This window comes from Triticum urartu, chromosome 1A, assembly GCF_056163025.1.
Source record: "Triticum urartu cultivar PI428250 chromosome 1A, HENAU_Tu73, whole genome shotgun sequence".
NCBI classification, from domain to species: Eukaryota; Viridiplantae; Streptophyta; class Magnoliopsida; order Poales; family Poaceae; genus Triticum; species Triticum urartu.
Window position 1 is genome coordinate 141,597,920 of NC_141873.1, and position 20,948 is coordinate 141,618,867.

Genomic DNA, 20,948 nt, shown 5'->3' on the forward strand with positions numbered 1-20,948 from the left:
GTGACTAGGTGCGTCAAATCGGGCGACGATGGCGACGACTGTAGTCTCAGTGATTTACAGTCGTCGATGACAAAAATTCGACCAAATCGAGGTGGGGGACGAGCGCGGTGGGTGCTTCAGGGAGTCGCCGGTAGCGCATGGTGGCCGGTGGAGGCAAATAGGGCTACGCCAGAGTGGACGCGATGTGGGGTTAGGTGGGTGCAACCAAGGGTGGAGGGGAAGACTTTTAAATCGGTCGGTTGGCGAGCGAGTCGAGGCGGCCGAGAAGTATAATTTTTACTCCTTTAAAACTTTTAAGGAATTTTCCATGTGCCAATTAGAGAAGGAAAAAAAAAGAAATTTTACTCCTCTTAAGCATTTTATTAGGGGATCGATTATGGTTGCTCTTACGGTCAGTTTTGTTTGCGTCCACATCATTTTTTGCTTCACCTGGAGTTGTCCTTAGGTATTATAAATGTTTGTTTGGTTGCTGTCCTATGAAAAAGAAAACTCGCCTGGCATAGATTTCTTTGTACCGTAATTAGCCTGGCTAGACTCATTTGCATGGTAATTAGCCTGGCTGAGGCGATCAAATTCGGACGCCTAGCCATGCGGCCACAAAGCTAAGGCTACATGGAGTGTATCGATGGGACGTTGACTTTTTGCCTGGGAGGCATTAACCTGTTCGATATTTTTGCACCTATCAAATACAAGAATGAAATCGACCCATTCTTCTCAATGGAACTGTTCATGGTATGGTTCGTCAACCAAGCACACCTTTCATCACCACACAAGCCTGGTCTGTCTGGCAGGAAGATTTTACATCTCGCGTCCTTCATCGTCGGACAATATATCGACCCCACCCGTCAGATACAGCCCGCTCTCTGCCCAAACGCCTATATTAGCCCGCCGCGCGCCCCCATCCCCAAGCGCCAAAGCGAAAGCCACTTCCTCCTCGCCGCAGAGCTCCCAAATCCCGCACCCGAGGAAGCGACTCTCCCGCGCGCGAGAGAGCGGGTCACGAGTCCTGCAGCGGCGGCGGCTGCGGTCACCGGCCGCAGAGCCAGCGGGCGACATGACGGACGGCCACCTATTCAACAACATCTCCCTCGGCGGCCGCGTCGGCAACGTGAGTGCGCCTCCCCTGCCCCGGTCGAGTTCGCTCGCCGTGATTCGATTCGTTGTTTCGTTAGGGTTTTCCGCTCGACTGTTCGATTCCGCGCTGGCGAGTTTGGCCGACGGGCTCGTCTAGCGGAATTTGTTTTGCGGATTTTTCAGAACGGCGCTTGTTTTTTCTAGGGTTTACACGCTAGGGTTTGTTTCCTCTCCGCGGTACGGAACTGCTCCAGAGGGTAAATTTGTGATCCGCCGTTGGTTGTTGGATTTGGACACCAATGTTGGTCAGGCAAAATGAATAGTCCATATCCAATTAGCTTGGGATGGAACAGATTGGAAACTCAACTACAACCAGGCACTAATCTAGGGATTCGAGGAACATGTTCATGCAATATATATATATATATATATATATATATATATATATATATATATATATATATAAATGTCTTGTGCAATTGCTACCATCACCCAGGCGCCGTCCATTTTGGTATTCATGTGTGCCAATTTGTGCTATGGCTGCACTGTATTGGAAGATCACAGCCAATGGCCTTCATAATCACTTCTCATTTACAGTTCGCACATGTTCTTTAAGGAGTATTCTCCTTATCACTGTTTAGCATGCCTAGATGTGATTGAAACACTTGTTGGTTCATTTTAACGAATAAGAATTGTATGTTTGTGTTCATTCGTGGTTCATATCTTTTTGAAACTTAGTGCTGACCCTATTCCAATTACTATTTTGGTAAAAAGTACATAGATCAATTCCAACAGAACCCCTATTTTTTATGGTTGTTGTTGAATTGGTCACTGTTAGTGGCATTACTGCGATACTGAAATTCTCGTCGTGCTGTTATGGACTGATGGTTTGTGCACTTGTAGAACCCTGGTCAGTTTAGGCTTTATTCGGGAGGGCTTGCATGGAAGAAGCAAGGTGGAGGAAAGACAATTGAGGTTGATAAAGCTGATATAATTTCTGTGACGTGGATGAAAATCCCCAGATCTTATCAGCTTAGTGTTGGGACCAAAGAGGGCATTCGGTACGTGTTCAAAGGCTTCCGTGAACAGGTAATAGTCTACCATTTTCCCCCAAGAAATTAATTGATTGTATACTTGACATGAAGAGATGCTAGAAAATAAGAGAAGTTGTACAATCACAGTTGCATCTGCTTTCTGTGTCAAGTTTCAATCTTTCTTGGATAACTGAAACTCTAGTTGTAACCTGAGAAATATTTTGTTTATATTGTTTTGTAGGATGTTAGTAACCTTACTAACTTCATACAAAAGAACACGGGAACCACACCAGAGGAGAAGCAGCTCTCTGTTAGTGGCCATAATTGGGGCGCGGTTGACATCAATGGTTAGCTGAGTTCTCTATAGTCTGTCTGGTAGTGGGTATTCCATTTCCTTTTTGGAAAATTTGTTTCATTTTCCCATTCTCCCCATTTTCAGGCAATATGCTTAGCTTTAATGTTGGCTCAAAGGAAGCATTTGAAGTCTCTCTATCAGATGTATCACAAACTCAGTTGCAAGGAAAAACAGATGTTGTTCTTGAGTTCCATGTTGATGATACTACAGGGGCTAATGAGGTATGTTGTCTGCCTGTATATATTGATCAAAGTTACTCTGTAGTTTTGTAAAGTGTTACCTGTTTGGTTGGCTTTTGCTTACTGTTGCTGGGTGTAAAAAAGGTAAATTTTTGTGTCTGAATCCCAACATTGGTGTGTATATTTAAACTGACATCAGTTTTTTTACTCTCTTTATAGTGACTCTTATTAGTTTCCTTGCCTGTGCCTATGTTTTTAAGGCGTCTTGCCTTGGACGCTTAGGCGATAAGGCGCCCTGGCAGTGCCTTACAAATATGCCCGCCTTAGGCGCCTAGGCGTCCGCCTTAGGCGCTAGAGCGGGTGGTGCTCACCTTAGGTCGCCTTACCGCCTTAAAAACATAGCCCTGTGCACGTAAAAGTTTATGCGGCTATAGCTGTTCTTTCAATCTTGTTTTAGGCATTTAAGGTCTAACTAGCTCCGGTGGTTAGACCATATACATAGGAGATACACTTTCCAAATCTTCTATTGCACAGAATGTAAATGCACCATTGAGCACCATCTAGAGGATTCCGATCTTTACCACAAAAATCTTACAAAGATCATTAGTAAAACAAGTGATTATAACTCCCCTTTTCATCATTTTCTGCAGAAAGATTCGCTGATGGATTTAAGTTTTCATGTACCAACTTCAAATACTCAATTCCTTGGTGATGAGGAACGTCCCTCGGCTCATGTGAGTTCATTTGATAAGCACGATATGACGCAACATGCATGCATATTTTGCGCAAATAGTGAAATGTTCTCTCTTCAGATTTTTTGGCAGAAAATCTTGGCTATAGCTGACGTTGGCTCATCAGAAGAGGCTGTTGTCTCATTGGAGGGAATTGCCATTCTTACCCCAAGGTGAGAAAATCTTGTAACTGTAGACTCTTTGCCTTTCCTAAAATAAGCCTATCCGTTTATTTGTTTCATTTCATGCCATAGCTAACTGCTTATTTTTAATTCAGAGGTCGATACACTGTTGAGCTTCATATGTCATTCTTGCGACTCCAAGGACAAGCTAATGATTTCAAAATCCAGTATAGCAGTATTCTTCGGCTCTTTGTTTTGCCAAAGGTTCTACTACTTTCATGCTTTGTGAACTATCAAGAATTCTTCGCCTTTGTATACTGTCAAGAAGCTAATATGATTTCATGCTTATACTTTGTGCCCTTCAGTCAAACAACCCTCATACATTTGTGGTCATCACACTTGATCCGCCAATTCGCAAAGGACAAACATTATATCCCCACATTGTTATTCAGGTATAGTATTATGATACATTTCACACGAACTTGGCTACAGTTCTTGTATGATACTTAATAACTGGTTCCTTTATGAACAGTTTGTGACAGAGAATGTAGTTGAGAAGGAGCTGTCATTAAGTGAGGAGGTTTTGGCTGAAAAGTACAAGGACAGGCTGCAGAGTTCTTACAATGTGATATTCTTATTCACTTAATGGCTGACTTTCCTTGCATCTCTTTTAAGTTTAACACGACCTATTTCACCTCAAAGTTGATCACAGCTCTTGTTTTTTTTGTAAACTTTGATCATAGCTTGTGTTGATTTTGTTTTCCTTTGTCAGCGTTACATGCTTTAATTATCAAGTGCTCTGAACTATTATTGATTAATACGTACAAGAAATGATGCCAGAATTAATAATACATACCAATAGAACAATACAAGAGTTAATGACATACTACTCATAAAGCATACTGTATATATTAGTGATTATGTACTGTTGAAACACCAGCAGTAACCCTCCAATGCACTTATTACCTAACTCTTGGGGTTTATCAGAGAATGATCTGTGTTTATATTTGTACAATTTCATTCAGTACTTAAATCATAGAGCTACTGACATGCATATTTTCTGCTTGCAAGTATGTTTAGTTGAAGAATGCTTTACTGAACTGAATTAAATATTACCGATCATTTGTGTCCTGATCAGATGATTGTCCCCCCTATATTCCGTTTTCTACTTGTGCACTTGCTCTTCATTTACAGTTTTCTGGGATCTTGATTTATTAACTCACAAAATGTTTGATTTATACATAGGGTCTAGAACATGAGGTATTCTCCAAAATTCTTCGTGGCCTGTCTGGTGCTAAAGTGACGAGGCCAAGCACATTCCGCAGTTGTCAAGATGGATATGCCGTGAAATCATCACTTAAAGCTGAAGATGGATTGCTGTATCCTCTTGAAAAAGGCTTTTTCTTTTTGCCAAAGCCCCCGACACTCATTCTGCATGAGGAGGTCTGCTTTCTACATTTCTGACATGCCTAATTGTTCTTCATCCATTTGTCCTCTGCTAAGCTGTTATTTACTGCAGATCGAGTATGTTGAATTTGAGCGCCATGGTGCTGGTGGTGCTAGTATGTCATCTCACTATTTTGATCTCCTGGTCAAGCTAAAGAATGACCAAGAACATCTCTTCAGAAATATACAAAGGAATGAATACCATAACCTCTTCAACTTCGTCAGGTAAATGCTGATGTCTTGTTGATTTAATCACTGGCATACTATTTAATTCGTTTGGGGATGATAAGTTCTTGTTTCTTTCCTTCAAGTGGTAAGAATTTGAAAATCCTGAATCTTGGAGAAGATGGCCAAGATAGAACTGGTGCAGTTGCGGCTGCTCTTCAGAGCACTGATGATGATCCTGTTGATCCACATCTGGAGCGAATTAAAAATCAGGCCGGTGATGAAGAAAGTGATGAAGAGGTATTGCGTGTGTGCAATCTTTGCTCTTGCTTGCCTATATGGTGACGGAGTAGAATGCGTAATTTGTTTACTTGTAAATCGTACTGTAACTTATTCCAACTTCAGGACGAAGATTTTGTGGCGGACAAGGACGACAGCGGATCCCCCAGTGATGATTCTGAAGAGGGTTCTGATGCCAGCATAAGCGATGGAGAAAAGGAGGTAACTAAATTACTCTTGACAGTATCCGTAAGAAAACTTACCTGAACCAAAACACATGTGGGGCAAGCCACTGCTTTGATAACTTCTTGTTTCAGAAATCTTCCAAAAAGGAAGCTAGTAGCTCAAAGCCACCTGCGAAGAGGAAACCAAAGAATGTGGACGTGGAAGGTTCAGAGAAGAGAAAGCCGAAGAAGAAGCAGAAGAAAGATCCCAATGCCCCTAAAAGAGCAATAGCACCATTCATGTATTTCTCAAAGGCTGAGCGAGCTGTAAGTTACTTGCACCCATCCATATTAAAATTTTCTGCTTTCATGGTTGACAAAATTGTAATCTGAACACGTACCAGCTCCATCCCAAACTGCATCAAACCAATACCAATAGATGCATCATGAAACATGTTTTTCATATGTACTCCCTCCGTAAACTAATATAAGAGCGTTTAGATCACTACTTTAGTGATCTAAACGCTCTTATATTAGTTTACAGAGGGAGTATTTATTTGGTATTACAGATAGCTATTATTTCTATGAACTTGGTCAAACTTAAATAAGAGTATCCTGCATTGTTTTTGACGAATTTTAGTTCATTCTGTGTTGCAGTCTATGGTTTCTATGTTAGGTTGTAGAATTATTTGCTATTCTTTCTCAAGACATTTGGCGTGTGCTGTCAAATTAAGCAAACAGTGGATCTTTGATTGACATTTTTCTAATGCAGAATTTGAAGAACATCAACCCTGAACTCAGCACCACGGATATTGCAAAGAAGCTTGGAGAGAAGTGGCAAAAGATGTCAGGTAACATGTCCTAAGTTACAATGGCAGTATGGTGCAGTTCACACTGTCAGTTTTTTTTAAGGAAAAAATAACTCGTGTTAATCATTTCCAATTGTCATATTTGCAGCTGAGGAGAAGCAGCCATACGTTGAGCAGTCCCAAGTGGATAAGAAACGCTATGCAGAGGAGTCTGCTGCCTACCGCGGCGCTGGTGCGGCTCCTGTAGACGTGGACTCTGCAGATGGATCGTCCGATTGAATTGGAAGATTGGCCGTTGTCGAAAGGAGCATACTTTCGAGTCATGGTACAAGTAGGCATCCGATTTATCTTGGCTGTAGTGACTGTTGAGGTGTGATCCTTACGTTTCTGAGTGAACGAAGAACAGTTAGGATATGTAGGTTCCAAGGTAATGTTTGCTTTGCTACGAGCTGTCAGCACATGTGCCAGGTGTTTTATTCGCACGCTGCTTGTGCAACTTTTTTTCTGCAAAATACTCAAATCTTCATCGGAATTACAAAGCATACAAAACATAATAAAAATTACACTGAAGTGCTTGAACCATTAAATGACTAATACCGTCACAGAATGAGCCGTTGACGCTACCCTGACGACTAGTGCCCTGGAGCTATAGTTCGCCCTCCCATAACGTTGCTGGCCCAAGTCTTTGTGCATGCGTCCTCTAATGACCAACGCTACCTAGCTGTAACCGTCTTTATGCACTAAGTTTTTTTTTTTTTTGAGAAATCTCGCATCTTTATGCATTCGAAACAACGGTCATAGGTACACTGTTTGGGTCATGTGGTACGCCCAACCAAACATGTCGACCTACATCTAGATTATAAGCAAACTTGAAGAGATTATAAGCCTCATAATTAAAGTTCCTACCCTCATGTATAAAAGAAAAAGAAGAAAAACTCCCACAACGAGTCACTATTTCATGTACTATGGCAGCATTTGGACCTCCTGTCCCCTTGTTGATGTCATTCACCACTCCTTGACAGTCCGAGGCCACACAAATAGTTTGGACGGCGAGATCATCAGCAAGTGCTAACGCTTCACGGCATGCATAAGTCTTCAAAATTAGAGGATCATTTATTCCTTGGAAGACCACCGCCGAGGAGCCTAGATATAAACCAGATTGGTCTCTGCAAACAGCTGCTACCGCTCCCCCACGACGGGATCTTGCTACAGCACCATCAACGTTTACTTTCACAGCGCCATTAGGAGGTGGTAACCACCGTTCAAGCTGTGCAGATGGTATTGCTGTTGTACTTTGTCTCTCCGGGCTATTAGCAAGCTGCCCCAGTTCTGCTATAAAGTTGTTTACAAAGGAAATTGTTTGTTGGGGACTTTGAAAGATGGATTCATAGACCGCTTTGCGTCTAGTATACCATATGGACCAGAGAGTGACGACCATCGCTGTGAAGCTCGCTTGATCCAATTCATCACTGAGTTCAAATAACCACAATCTCGCATTGGGTTCTATGTTGGCAGACATGCGCTGAACCATCATATCATTGGACAACGCCCAAATGCATCTGGACATAGTGCATGAAACTAGGGCATGTCTCCATGAATCCTGACATCCGCAGAGCGGACATGCATCTTGAACTGACATGTTGCGCTTCTTTAGAACATCGGTGGTAGGGAGTGAATGATGGGCCAGCCGCCATAAGAAGATCCTGATCTTCAAGGGAATCTTTAGTTTCCACAAGGAGCACCAGGACCTTTCGTCTCTCTGAACACTTGATGAACCACCTCTTCCCTGTAACCACTCTTCTCTCTGCAACTTCGTTTTTAACAAAAAAATTGTACGCGGAGGCTACCGTGAACCTGCCCTTTCTGTCCGGATACCAAGCCCAGAAATCTTCGGTGTTGTTAGTGCAAGTAGGTATCTTCAGGATTGCATTTGCATCTATTGGCAGAAAGACTGACCGCACCAGTGCCTCATCCCAAGTCGCTGTAGCTGGAGACAACAATTCAGATACCATCCTCGGGGGGTCAACAACAAGGGAGGTGATCGGTCTAGGTGTAGTTTCCTTAGGGATCCAATTGTCAGCACAAATGTCCGTGCTTTGACCATTACCAATTCGATGGATAATCCCTTGTTTTAACAAGTCCCTTCCTTCTAATATTGCCCTCCAAATATGAGATGGTCTGGGTCCAAGTTCCGCTTCAAGTATATTGCTATCTGGAAAGTAAGATGCCTTTAAAATTCTTGAACTCAAACTTTCAGGTTCTTGCATTACTCTCCAAGCTTGTCTTGCCAACAGTGCCAAATTAAAGATTTCAAGGTCTTTGAAGCCAACACCGCCTAGATTTTTGGGTCTTGTCATGACATCCCAAGAGACCCAAGCTGGTTTGCGCTCCCCTTGCTTGCAACCCCACCAAAACTTTCGAATGAGGGATTTTATGTGATCACATAATCCCCTAGGAAGCTTAAAACAAGACATAGAGTATACCGGGATTGCCTGAGCAACGGATTTGATAAGAACATCTTTTCCACCCGCAGAGAGACATTTGCTCATCCATCCCTTAACCTTATCCCATACTCTGTCACTCAAATATTTGAAGGTGCCCTTCTTCGAGTGCCCCACATCAGTTGGCATACCCAAATACCTGTCACTCAAAGATTCATTAGGGACATGCAGAAAACCTTTGACAGCATTACAAACTATCTTAGGACAGCCCCTACTAAAAAATATTGATGACTTCTCCCTATTAATTCTTTGCCCTGAGGCCAAGCAATATGTATCCAATAGGTTTGACACCTCCTCCACTCCATTAATACTTGCCCTGAAAAACAGCAGGCTGTTGTCCGCGAATAAAAGATGGTTCACCGCCGGAGCCGACGGTGCCACCTTGATGCCGCTGAGCTGGGACGACTGGTTCTGAGATTTTAAGAGGCACGAAAGGCCCTCTGCTGCTAACAAGAAAAGATATGGAGAGATAGGATCTCCCTGTCGAATACCTCGTGTTGGTTTGAACACCTCCGACTTATTACCATTAAACATCATTGAAAAAGATACTGAGCTCACCATGTTCATAATCACATTAATCCAAGGTGCAGCAAAGCCCAGCTTCAACATAATTGCCCTTAGATAAGACCATTCCACTCGATCATAAGCCTTCATCATGTCAAGCTTAAGTGCCGCAAAATTGTTACTCTTTGCCCTATTCCGCTTCATAAAATGCAAGCATTCATAGGCAGAAATAATATTGTCAGTTATGAGCCTCCCTGGCACAAACGCCGATTGTTCCTTAGAAATGATGTCCGTAAGAATCAGCTTGAGGCGGTTTGAAAGCACCTTCGAGGCAATCTTGTAAAAGACATTACACAAGCTTATAGGGCGAAACTGGGACAATAGCGTGGGGTTTGGTACCTTTGGGTTAAGCACCAACAATGTGTCGTTTAGGCAAGCAGGGCTCTCTTCCCCCTTCACGATGCCTAACACCGCCTTAGTAACCGAATCTCCACAAATGTCCCAATGTTTCTGGAAGAAATGAGCCGGGAAACCATCGGGACCTGGAGCTTTTGTTGGAAACATTTGAAAAAGAGCTAATTTGACCTCCTTGGCATCATAGGGAGCCAATAGGATAGAATTCATCGCTGGTGTGACTTTGACAGGAACATGTTCAAGCACTTCAGCCACTCCTTGGACCCCCTCTGAGGTATATAAATTTTTATAAAACTCCAACGCAAGCTGCTGCATTTCGGTCACATCCTCCGTAAGTTGTCCATCCGAACGTTGTATGGCTTTGATCAAGTTTTTTCGGCGTCTCATGGAGGCCCTCATATGGAAGAAGTGCGAGTTACGATCTCCTGCAGCAAGCCATTCAACCCGGGAACATTGTCTCCACATCAATTCCTCTCTCAAATAGAGCTCAATTCGGCGGTCATTAATTTTAACCTCTGCATGGGAGGGACCTACTCGTGCAGAGTCGCTCCGCATGCGCTCAAGTTCCTTCTTTAAACTGCATATCTCCCGTTTGACACTACCAAAGGTAGTTTGTGACCATTCGCCTAGATTGTTAGCCAGAGTATCAAGTTTCGCCCGTACATCACTAGCTGTCAAACTCTGGCTGTTCAATTCCCATGTATTTTGGACGGTGGCCTTTAGCTCTGTGTGTGTGTCCCACATTACTACATTACTTCATATCTAAACTGCTTCTTCTTTCTCCTCCCACTTGGTGGTTGAGCTAGCTGAACCAGAATCGAGGAGTGGTCTGATGTAGCGGCTGTGAGATGTTCCACCACCGCAGCAGGGAATCGAGCACACCAGTCAATCGAGCCGAGGGCTCTGTCTAGGCGGACACGGGTGAAAGTTCCTCCTGTCACTTTCTTTTCGAAAGTCCACTTCGTCCCCTTGAAACCGAGGTCGACCAAACCACATACGTCAACTGCGTCCTTGAAGCATTGAATTTGTGCTTGACTCCTGTTGTCAATGCCATCACGTTCATCATGTTTCAAAACTTCATTAAAATCTCCCATACATACCCAAGGCATATCATGCAAAGTGGAGAGATTTTTCAAAGTGTCCCATGTGTGGTGGCGAAGGTGTGTCTGGGCCTCCCCATAGAAGCAAGAGAGCCTCCACGGTTCACCACCTAAGCCAGAAACTTTCACATCAATATGATACTTCGAGTAACCCAAAATCTCAATCTTTATATCATTATTCCAGAAAATAGCCAAGCCTCCGCTTCTACCGGAGGAATCAACAACAAAAGAATTATCAAAGCCTAGTGTACTCTTTAAACTCTCTGCTCTATCTGCACTAATCTGTGTTTCAACTATACAGAGTACTATAGGGGCAAACTTTTTCGCGACTAGCGTAGCTCTTGAATTGTCGGGGCATTGCCGATCCCGCGACAATTCCAGCTCATCAGATTCATTGCGACCGGCGGTCCTCCGCCGCGGAGGCCGCCGATTTCGCATCATTATTTCCCCCCAGTGTCGGGGTCTTCTTAGGAGCACCATTGCCGATCTTCTCTGATTGCAGTGTAGTTCTAGACCTCTTGGGGTCTTGCTTGGGCGGAGGGCTAAGGGGTACAACAGCTCCACTTGCCTTGTCCACTAAAGCCAACTCCCGTCCCATACTAACTGAGGGAACAGCCGTCCCAACCACTTGATCAGAAGGACATTTGCGGTTGGCATCAGCTGACTCCATGTCAATGTCCTCTTGTTTAGTACGATCAGAAACCTTCTCAGAGGCTGTCTCGCCAGCCTGCATGTCATGTTTCCTGACCTTCTGATTGCTGTTCCGACGCCGAGTGCCCCAGGCAGTTGTCGCCGGTGCTCGTAGGTTCTTGAAAATTAGAGAAGACGGAGGGTGAACCCCGTCCCCGTGCTCCTTAAATTCATGGCCCATCATTCCACAGACTTGGCACCAGTCCGACAAGCGCTCGTATCGCACCGCGAAGATTTCCCTCTCGCCTCCACGGATCAAAGAGGTTGCTTTCTTCATAGGATTACGCACATCCAGCCGTACCCTTACCCTGTAAAAATTGCCCTCAAAATCAAAAGAAGACGGTTCTGAGTCCACAAACTCGCCCACCTTTGAGGCCAAAGCTTTAACCTTGCCATGGTATGCTATGGGAAGATCGATTACACGTGCCCAGATCTCGAACTTGAAAAGCTCGATGGACGATGGCTTGGTATATCCATCGTATGGCGCAATGATCACCGGGTTGCCCCTGAAGTGCCAAGGGCCACCCTGGGTAACCCTCTCCCAGTCACCCAACAATTGAATTGCATCATGAACAGGTTTTCCTCCAGAGTTTTGATTTTAACCGCTCTGGCAAGATCCCAAGCAGTCCTCATGTTGCAGAAAAACCAGTAGGTGCTGAATCCCTTATCCATATGAACCCGGACCAAAATCATCCACCGGATGTCCTCATCAGCCGGGGCGTCTGTCTCCTCGAAGACTACGTCGTCGAGGTCATCCTCCTGTAGGGCGAGTTCCTTCATGAGGTCCTCGACCTTCCCCTTCCCCTTGGTTCCTGAAGCAGACGGATCCACATGGCTCGCCATGTTCGCGATAAGCGGATGAACCAGTTCGATCTCTGAAATCCGGTCAGCCCCAAGAGATAGACCTCAAAAACCTAACCCCTCCCTAACTCGCGAACCGTACCAAGGCTGGGCGGCAGTCCAGGACTACCCCGTAATCAGCCCGAGCAAGGTTGAGCGGAATCAGGAGAGGAGAAGGACAAACGATCTCAACATCGCCGCCGGCGACGAGAGGAGCGGAACCCTAGCGAGAGGGAAAAAGACCTCGTTTATTACTTGACAACTGCGGCATGCACTAAGTAGGAACTGCGGCTTGCGGCCCGCACCCGGCAGCGGTGCTGCCAGGTACAGTCATATCAACCGCTGCCGGGTACCAATCTGGTAATAGTTATTCCAGCATTGCAAATATAGAAAAAGCATGATATTGGTTTAGTGTAAAAAAGCATGATATTGGTTTAGTACAGCGTCATACATCAAATCATTATATATGAATTTTAACCCAAGAAAAATTTAGACAACTAAGATGCCATTCTTTTTTTTGAAACAAGGCAAAAGATTTGCCATTTTCATTGATTAATAAAGAAGGTTTACACTTATGCCCGCAATGCGGGGAAGATGCCATTCTAGAAAGTGTAGACAACTACAATGCCTCTATTCTGATGAAGCCTCCAAAAGCAAAACAACTAAAGCATTGCATATCAAATATAGTTTCGGTACAGTATAACAGACAAAACCCTTACATATGACCCAAGAAAAATTGAAACTGCAGCTTGCCGCACCCCTCTTGCCTCCAGCCATACCCAACCCGGTAAGACATGGTTCATATTCAGAACAAAATTATCCATAGCTCTATAGCCCATTACATGTCAATGGTGCATTTTTTATACTAAACACAACAGGGTTTAGTACATTGTATTAAAAAAGCCACAAAGATTGTTTACTGTAACTAATTTACACTACTTTAACAAATCATAGGAGTAAACTATATATAGTTAACTATTTTAGATAGATAGCCTTGTCAAGTTCAAAAAAAAGGTAGATAGCCTTGTTCATTGAATCCAGAACCCGCCGCCAATCACTTGAAGCACATGAGTCAAATATATAGTTAACTATTTTAGATAGATAGCCTTGTCCATTGAACCCATAACCCGCCACCAATCACTTGAATCCAGGGTTGTGGGCAGAGTTTCATACCCACATAATTTCTAAGTAGCTTATGACTTGAAAGTTGTATAAAAATGTGTAAGCTTTGCATTTTTCTTCCTGCAGATATTGATTAGTAGTAGCATATAGTGTTGTGTTTCCTACCTATCTATAACTTTATCGGAGCACAAAAACATTGAGGAAAATAAAAAGATCAGGACTCTTTCAGACCAATATCAACTTGAAGATGTGCCAAGACATGAGTAGCTAGTCATCTATCTAATTTATCAACACGCTAGTGAGAGTAAGTCCTTTGATTCACAACTACATTTTTATTTATGTAACCTGAATGTTTTGCTTTAAAAATAGCTTGATTGCATCCAAATCTTAGGGTTCAACAGACACATGTATTTCATGATTTCCTGATCTGTCCCCTTCCTCTTCTCAGCTCCCCTCCAAATGAAATGTAATCATATATATCAGTCAAAAGTTAACATTAATTACCTTGAGCAACTATGTATCATATAAAATACAGTAACCATGATGCCACAATGCATATTAAATTGGTAGGGAACATGCATGATGTTCGAATCGTGCCATGATGGCAACCAAGGAGAAGACAGGAATTCAGTAACCACCACAAAATAACCTATATACCCGGTGCTAACATGACAGAGCATATGTCTCTCCCTCCCTCCCTAACTCATTTTGTGATGACAAATTATCTGAATCTAAGCTCATGTTTTTTTGCTTGTATAAGCTGATCCCAGTTCACCATATGACCAATTGTCAACCAAAGGAAAAAAGGCATAAATAGATACATAGAAGCATCTTACCAATTGCTTTCAACACATGGATGTTAGTTATGTAACGATAAAACACAACTACAAGAGGATCCAATGCATAAGAAGCTAGAACAAACTTTAACAGAGGTCAACAGTAAAATAACATGTTAATTTAGGAACCTAATTTACATAGCAAAAGCATTAATGGACCAGACCCTTCCTGAAAATAACATATTGAGTTGATCACACATGCTTCCATTCAAGCTACCCCCTCCGATCCATATTAATTGTCGTTGATTTAGTACAACTCTGTACTAAACCAACGACAATTAATTATGGGTATTTGTTTTCCAGGTAGTGTAGAGTATCCAACATTTAACCAAGAAATCAAGAGCTGCTCAAGCTGAACTCCAAATCGGCCACCTCCATGCAGATTTCTTCAACCAACAGTTCAACCATAAATAAGCACAGAAAAGGAAGCCTGATAAAACCTGGTGGAGGATGGTACATGCCATTGGTGCTATAATTAAGCATCTCTACCACAACCTTGAGAGGGAGGTCAAGCAAGCGATGAAACTCGGACCCCACTCCACCCAGCACACCACAACCAACATCCTTATGGTCGCGAGTTGTTGCCGCCCAGCCCCTCTGCCTACTCCTCGGTGTCGTTCCTCTTCCAACACCACACGAATCTCGCATCACCGCTTGTGCTGTAAGCGGTAGGCCATGGTCAAGGATGAGAGCACCGTCTGGATATGCCACTCTTGTTTGCCTTGTTAATAAACCAAGTGTAAAATAAATAATAAGAGGTGATATTACGGAGCCTGCAACCAAAAGTATCATATACTATTACTATTCCACATCACATCTAAAGAGCAAATTAAAAGGTAGATGAATTATTGCAAGTAAGGAATAGTTCTTTAGTATATATTTGAGGTTGATGCCATCTGCAAGAGAGAAAGCAATTGCGGGTGGATGATGTCCCAGAAGACTTTGATTGCAGATTCTACCACAAGATGTATAAGTGTTGGTAGTTGGGATTTGATTAACTATCTATTTTGCTGATTGTAACAGAAAAATGAGGCATTAAGTACGTGCTCAAGAAAAAAAAGCGAGGCGGCGAGCTTCATTGAAGCATTCAGATTGACAAGAAACCCGGTCATCATGTAAAATTAAAAGAATAAAATGGCAAATTCATGTGCATTGGGAGTTATGTGCGAGAGAATAATGAAGTAACTTAATCAGACTTGGAAAACACTTAAATATACTCAGGATAGAGTTCTGTTGGTCCCTCACATGCTCTTCTTGGTTATTCTCATTTTATGCAAGATTTCTTGGGCCTAAAAATGCAAAACTTAAATCAGAAAATTGATTCAGGCATAACAGGTATACATAAGGATCAAAGCATGGTATCTGACCTTGCCGCCCTCCCTAAGCATAGAACTGCTTTACTGAGGGCCAAAGACCAAAACATATACATGTGTGGTAAAGTGCAGAAAAGCCCCTTATACAATGGGAATGTACAGAAAGGAACTATACATATGTAACACCCCCCTCAAACTCATGGTGGATTAAAACACACTGAGTTTGGAGAGAAGAAAGCTATGCTGCGCTCGAATTTGTGCCTTCGTGAAGAAGTCCGCCAACTGTAACTCAGAGGGCACATAGTGAAGAGCGAGAGTCTGATCCTGCACAGTAGCACACACAAAGTGGGCATCCACACCGATGTGCTTGGTGAGCTCATGCTTCACCGGGTCGCGCGCAATACTGATAGCACCGGTACTATCTGACAGTAAGGGAGTCGAGGTAGTAGTAGACTGATGTCGCTTGAAGCTATGTTGGTATTTCCCCAAAGAGAAAGGGATGATGCAGCACATCGGCGGTAGATATTTTCCTCATATATGAAACCAATGTTATCGAACCAGTAGGAGAACCAAGCAACACAACATAAACAACACATGCACACAAATAACAACTTCTCGCAACCCGACGTGTTAAAGGGTTGTCAATCCCTTCTGGGCTATGACGCTTCAAGATAGCCAAACAGACGTGAGGTAAATTTATAGTAGACGAACGCAAAACAAATAAATAAGAATAAATTGTAGCAAGGTATTTTTGGGTTTTTGGATTAATAGATCTGAAAATAAAAGCAAAGGAAAATAGATCGCAAAGGCAAATAATATGAGAAAGAGACCCGAGGGCCATAGGTTTCACTAGTGGCTTCCCTCGAGAAAAATAGCATAGCGGTGGGTGAACAAATTACTCTTGGGTAATTGATAGAACTTCAAATACTCATGACAATATCCAGGCAATGATCATTACATAGGCATCACGTCCAAGATTAGTAGACCGACTCCTGCCTGCATCTACTACTATTACTCCACACATTGACTGTTATCCAGCATGCATCTAGTGTATTAAGTTCATGGAGAAACGGAGTAATGCAATAAGAACGATGAAATGATGTCGACAAGATCTATCTATGTAGAGATAGACCCCATCATTTTATCCTTAGTAGCAACGATACATACGTGTCGGTTCCCTTTCTGTCACTGGGATCAAACACCGTAAGATCGAACCCACTACAAAGCACCTCTTCCCATTGCAAGATAAATAGATCAAGTTGGCCAAACAAAACCCAAATATAGGAGAAGAAATACGAAGATACAAGAGATCATGCATAAAAGAGATCAAAGAGACTCATATACTTTCATGGATATAAAAATAGATAGATCTGATCATAAACTCAAAGTTCATCGATCCCAACAAACACACTGCAAAAGAGTTACATCATATGGATCTCCAAGAGACCATTGTATTGAGAATCAAGAGAGAGAGAGAGAGAGAGAGAGAGCGAGAGAGAGAGAGAGAGGAAGCCATCTAGCTACTAACTATGGACCCGAAGGTCTACAAAGAACTACTCACGCATCATCGGAGAGGCACCAATGGAGGTGGTGAACCCCATCCGAGATGGTGTCTAGATTGGATCTGGTGGTTCTGGACCCTGCGGTGGCTGGATGAATATTTCGTCGACTCCCCTAGGGTTCTATAAATATTGGGGGTATTTATAGAGCAAAGAGGCGGTCCGGGAGGCACCCGAGGTGGGCACAACCACCAGGGCTCGCCTGGGCCTCCTGGCGCGCCCTGGTGGGTTGTGCCTCCCTTGGGGCGCCCCCAAGCGCAGCCAGGGCCCGTTGTGTTCCTTCTGGCCCATAAAAATTCTCCATAAATTTTCGTGGCATTTGGACTCCGTTTGATATTGAGTTTCTGCGATGTAAAAAATATGGAAAAACAACAACTCGCAATTGGCACTATGTTAATAGGTTAGTACCAAAAAATGATATAAAATGATTATAAAATGATATAAAACATCCAAGATTGATAATATAACAGCATGGAACAATAAAAAATTATAGATACGTTGGAGACGTATCAGCATCCCCAAGCTTAACTCCTACTCGTCCTCGAGTAGGGAAGTGACAAAAACAAATTTTTTGATGTGGAATGTTGCCTTATATGTCATGTCATATTTCTTTCTTTATAGCATGGACATTTGGACTTCTATATTGTTCACAGCAATAGTCTAGTTTTGACATGATAATTTAAATACTCAAGCATATCAACAGGTAACCATGTCTTTCAAAATATCAACGCTAAAATAAGGTATCCCTAGCCCATCATGCTCAATCATTGATCCATTCATGAAACACACTCGCATATTAGCTACACCCAATACTCAAGTATGATCATATTGCCTCCTAGTTGGTGCTTTTTATAAGAGAAGATGGAGACTCAAATTCAAAATAAAAATTGCATAAAGTAAAAGATAGGCCCTTCGCAGAGGGAAGTAGGGATCTGTAGAGGTGCCAGAGCTCAAAGCGAAAAACATAGATATAAAAACATTTTGGGAGGTGTATCCATCCTACCAACAAAATGACTTAGAGTTCCCAATACTTTCCATGCTTAGATATATCATAGGTGGTTCCCAAATAGAAAATAAAGATTATTCCTTTTTCCACCATACTTTCACTTTCCATGACTAGCCGTATCCACGGTTGCCCTCCATACCAACACTTTCCAAGGAATTTATTATTTGACAACATAAAGTAAATTCATTTTTGCATTTCGGGACTGGGCATCCCTAATACATTTGCCTTACTCTCGTGCAATGACAAGTGAATAAACACTCATCTTGAGAATAACACATCTAGCATGGAAAATATTAGCCACCCCTCATCGCTCCGCGAGCAAAACAAACACACAAAAGAGAAATTTATTTTTGAAAATTAGAGATGGCACATGCAAATTTGCTTAGAACGACAAAAGAATACCGCATATAGGTAGATATAGTGGACTCATGTGGCAAAACCGGTTTAAAGGTTTTTGGATGCACAAGTAGTGATCATACTTAGTCCAAAATGAAGGCTAGCAAAAGATTGGGAAGCGACCAACTAAGAAACGAATAATCTCATAAGCGAGCATTAAGCATAACTAACACTAAATAATGCTCCATAAGTAGGATATAATTTCATTGTATAACTATTAACTTTCGTGCTTGCATAGGGAATCACAAACCTTAACACCAATATTCTTACTAAAGCATAATTACTCATCAAGATGACTCACATATCACATCATCATATCTCAAAACTATTACTAAGAATCAAGTTTATTTTGTCCAATGATCTTCATGAAAGTTTTTATTATATCCTTCTTGGATATCTATCACTTTGGGACTAATTTCCATATGTTGCTTTTCATAAGCTCAAACAAATATAAGTGAAGGTCATGAGCATAATATTTCTTTCTCTCAAATTAGTTTAAGTGAAGCAAGAGAGAATTTCTTGAAAATTTTACTAACTCTCAAATAAATCTAAGTGAAGCAAGATATCATTTCTTCAAAAATACTAAGCATACCGTGCTAAAAAAGATATAAGTGAAGCACTAGAGCAAGTCCCTAACTCATAAAAATTTAAGTGAAGCATAGAGAGCAATTCTAACAAGTCATGAAATAATTTTGGCTCTCTCAAATAGGTGTGTCCAGCAAGGGATCAAGACTAAAAACACAAAATAAAACAAGCAAAGACTCATATCATACAAGATGCTCCAAGCAAAACACATAGTATGTGACGAATAAAAATATAGTTTCGAGTAAAATACCGATGGTCGTTAGAAGAAAGAGGGGATGCCACTCGGGGGCATCCCCAAGCTTAGTTGGTTGCTCATTTTTGGATAATAGCCTGGGATGCCGGGGCATCCCCAAGCTTAGGCTCTTCTACTCCTTATTTCTTCATCCATCATAAGATAACGCAAAACTTGAAAACTTCAATCACACAAAACTCAACAAAACCTTCGTGAGATCCGTTGGTATAAGAATAATAAATCACTAATATAAGTGTTGTATCAAACCAATTCATATTTTGTTATTGCATTATATCTACTTTATTCCAACTTTTCTATGGCAAAAACTCATCAAAGAAAATCATAGAGCCATCAAAATAAGCACACAACACAAAGAAAACATAATTTGTCAAAACAGAACAGTCTATAGAAATCTGACTATTTCGAATACTTCTATTACTCCAAAAATTCTGAAAAATTAGGACGAGCTGAGAAATTTGTATATTGATCTACTGCAAGTGGAATGGATATTTTATCGCTCTCTGGTAAAAAATGAAAATTAATTTCGTGAGCGTAAAAGTTTCTATTTTTTCAGCAAGATCAAACAACTATCACCCAAGAAGATCCTAAAGGCTTTACTTGGCACAAACACTAATTAAAACATAAAAAACACAATCATAACAGTAGCATAATTGTGCTAACACACAAAAACAGGAAGCAAAAATAAAAAATAAATTTTATTCATTGGGTTGCCTCCCAACAAGCGCTATTGTTTTACGCCCTTAGCTAGGCATAAAACAAGGATCTAAGTTTTGTCATCTTTGGTTCGAGATCCATAAGATGCCCTCATGATTGATTCATATGGTGGCCTAATTCTTGTTCTAGGAAAGTGTTTCATACCCTTCCTCAAAGGAAATTGGAGCTTAATATTGCCTTCTTTCATATCAATCACGACACCGATAGTGCGTAAAAACGGTCTACCAAGAATAATTGGACAAGACGGATTGCAATCAATATCAAGAACAATAAAATCTATGGGCACATAATTCCTATTTCCAAGAATAAGAACATCATTAATTATTCCCATAGGCTTTTTAATAGTTGAATCCGCCAAGTGCAAATTCAAAGAACACGATTCAAGATCGGTAAGACCAAGCACATCACATAAAGATTTTGGAATAGTAGAAACACTAGCACCCAAGTCACACAAAGCAAAACACTCATAATTTTTAATCTTGACTTTGATAGTAGGTTCCCATTCATCATGCAATTTTCTAGGAATTGAAACTTCTAATTCCAACTTTTATTCAAAAGCTTTCGTCATAGCATCAACAATATGTTTAGTAAAAGCTTTATTTTGTTCATAAGCATGGGGTGAATTTAATCATGGATTGCAACAAAGAAATACAATAAATCAAAGAGCAACTATCATAATTAAAGTCTTTATAATCCAAAAGAGTGGGTACATCACTAGCTAAAGTTTTGACCTCTTCAAACCCACTTTTATCAATTT

The 20,948-nt window shown here is 41.7% G+C and overlaps 1 protein-coding gene across 2 annotated transcripts; it reads left to right on the forward strand.

Moving 5' to 3' along the window:
* The first annotated feature begins 889 nt into the window (after positions 1 to 889).
* On the forward strand, positions 890 to 6,840 carry LOC125551795 (FACT complex subunit SSRP1-B). 2 transcript variants are annotated; one of them, XM_048715148.2, is made up of 16 exons: positions 890 to 1,108; positions 1,978 to 2,163; positions 2,350 to 2,455; positions 2,548 to 2,684; positions 3,293 to 3,376; positions 3,455 to 3,546; positions 3,651 to 3,759; positions 3,861 to 3,947; positions 4,028 to 4,120; positions 4,741 to 4,938; positions 5,015 to 5,166; positions 5,253 to 5,406; positions 5,512 to 5,607; positions 5,703 to 5,876; positions 6,322 to 6,400; positions 6,507 to 6,840. In XM_048715148.2, exons 1-16 carry the CDS (start codon positions 1,055 to 1,057, stop codon positions 6,635 to 6,637), a joined length of 1,932 nt encoding a protein of 643 aa, XP_048571105.1. In that variant the 5' UTR covers positions 890 to 1,054; the 3' UTR covers positions 6,638 to 6,840. The 2 variants fall into 2 exon arrangements, with proteins under 2 accessions (XP_048571105.1, XP_087372090.1); XM_087515964.1 differs by having other exon boundaries at positions 3,293 to 3,546.
* Positions 6,841 to 20,948: the final 14,108 nt, after the last annotated feature.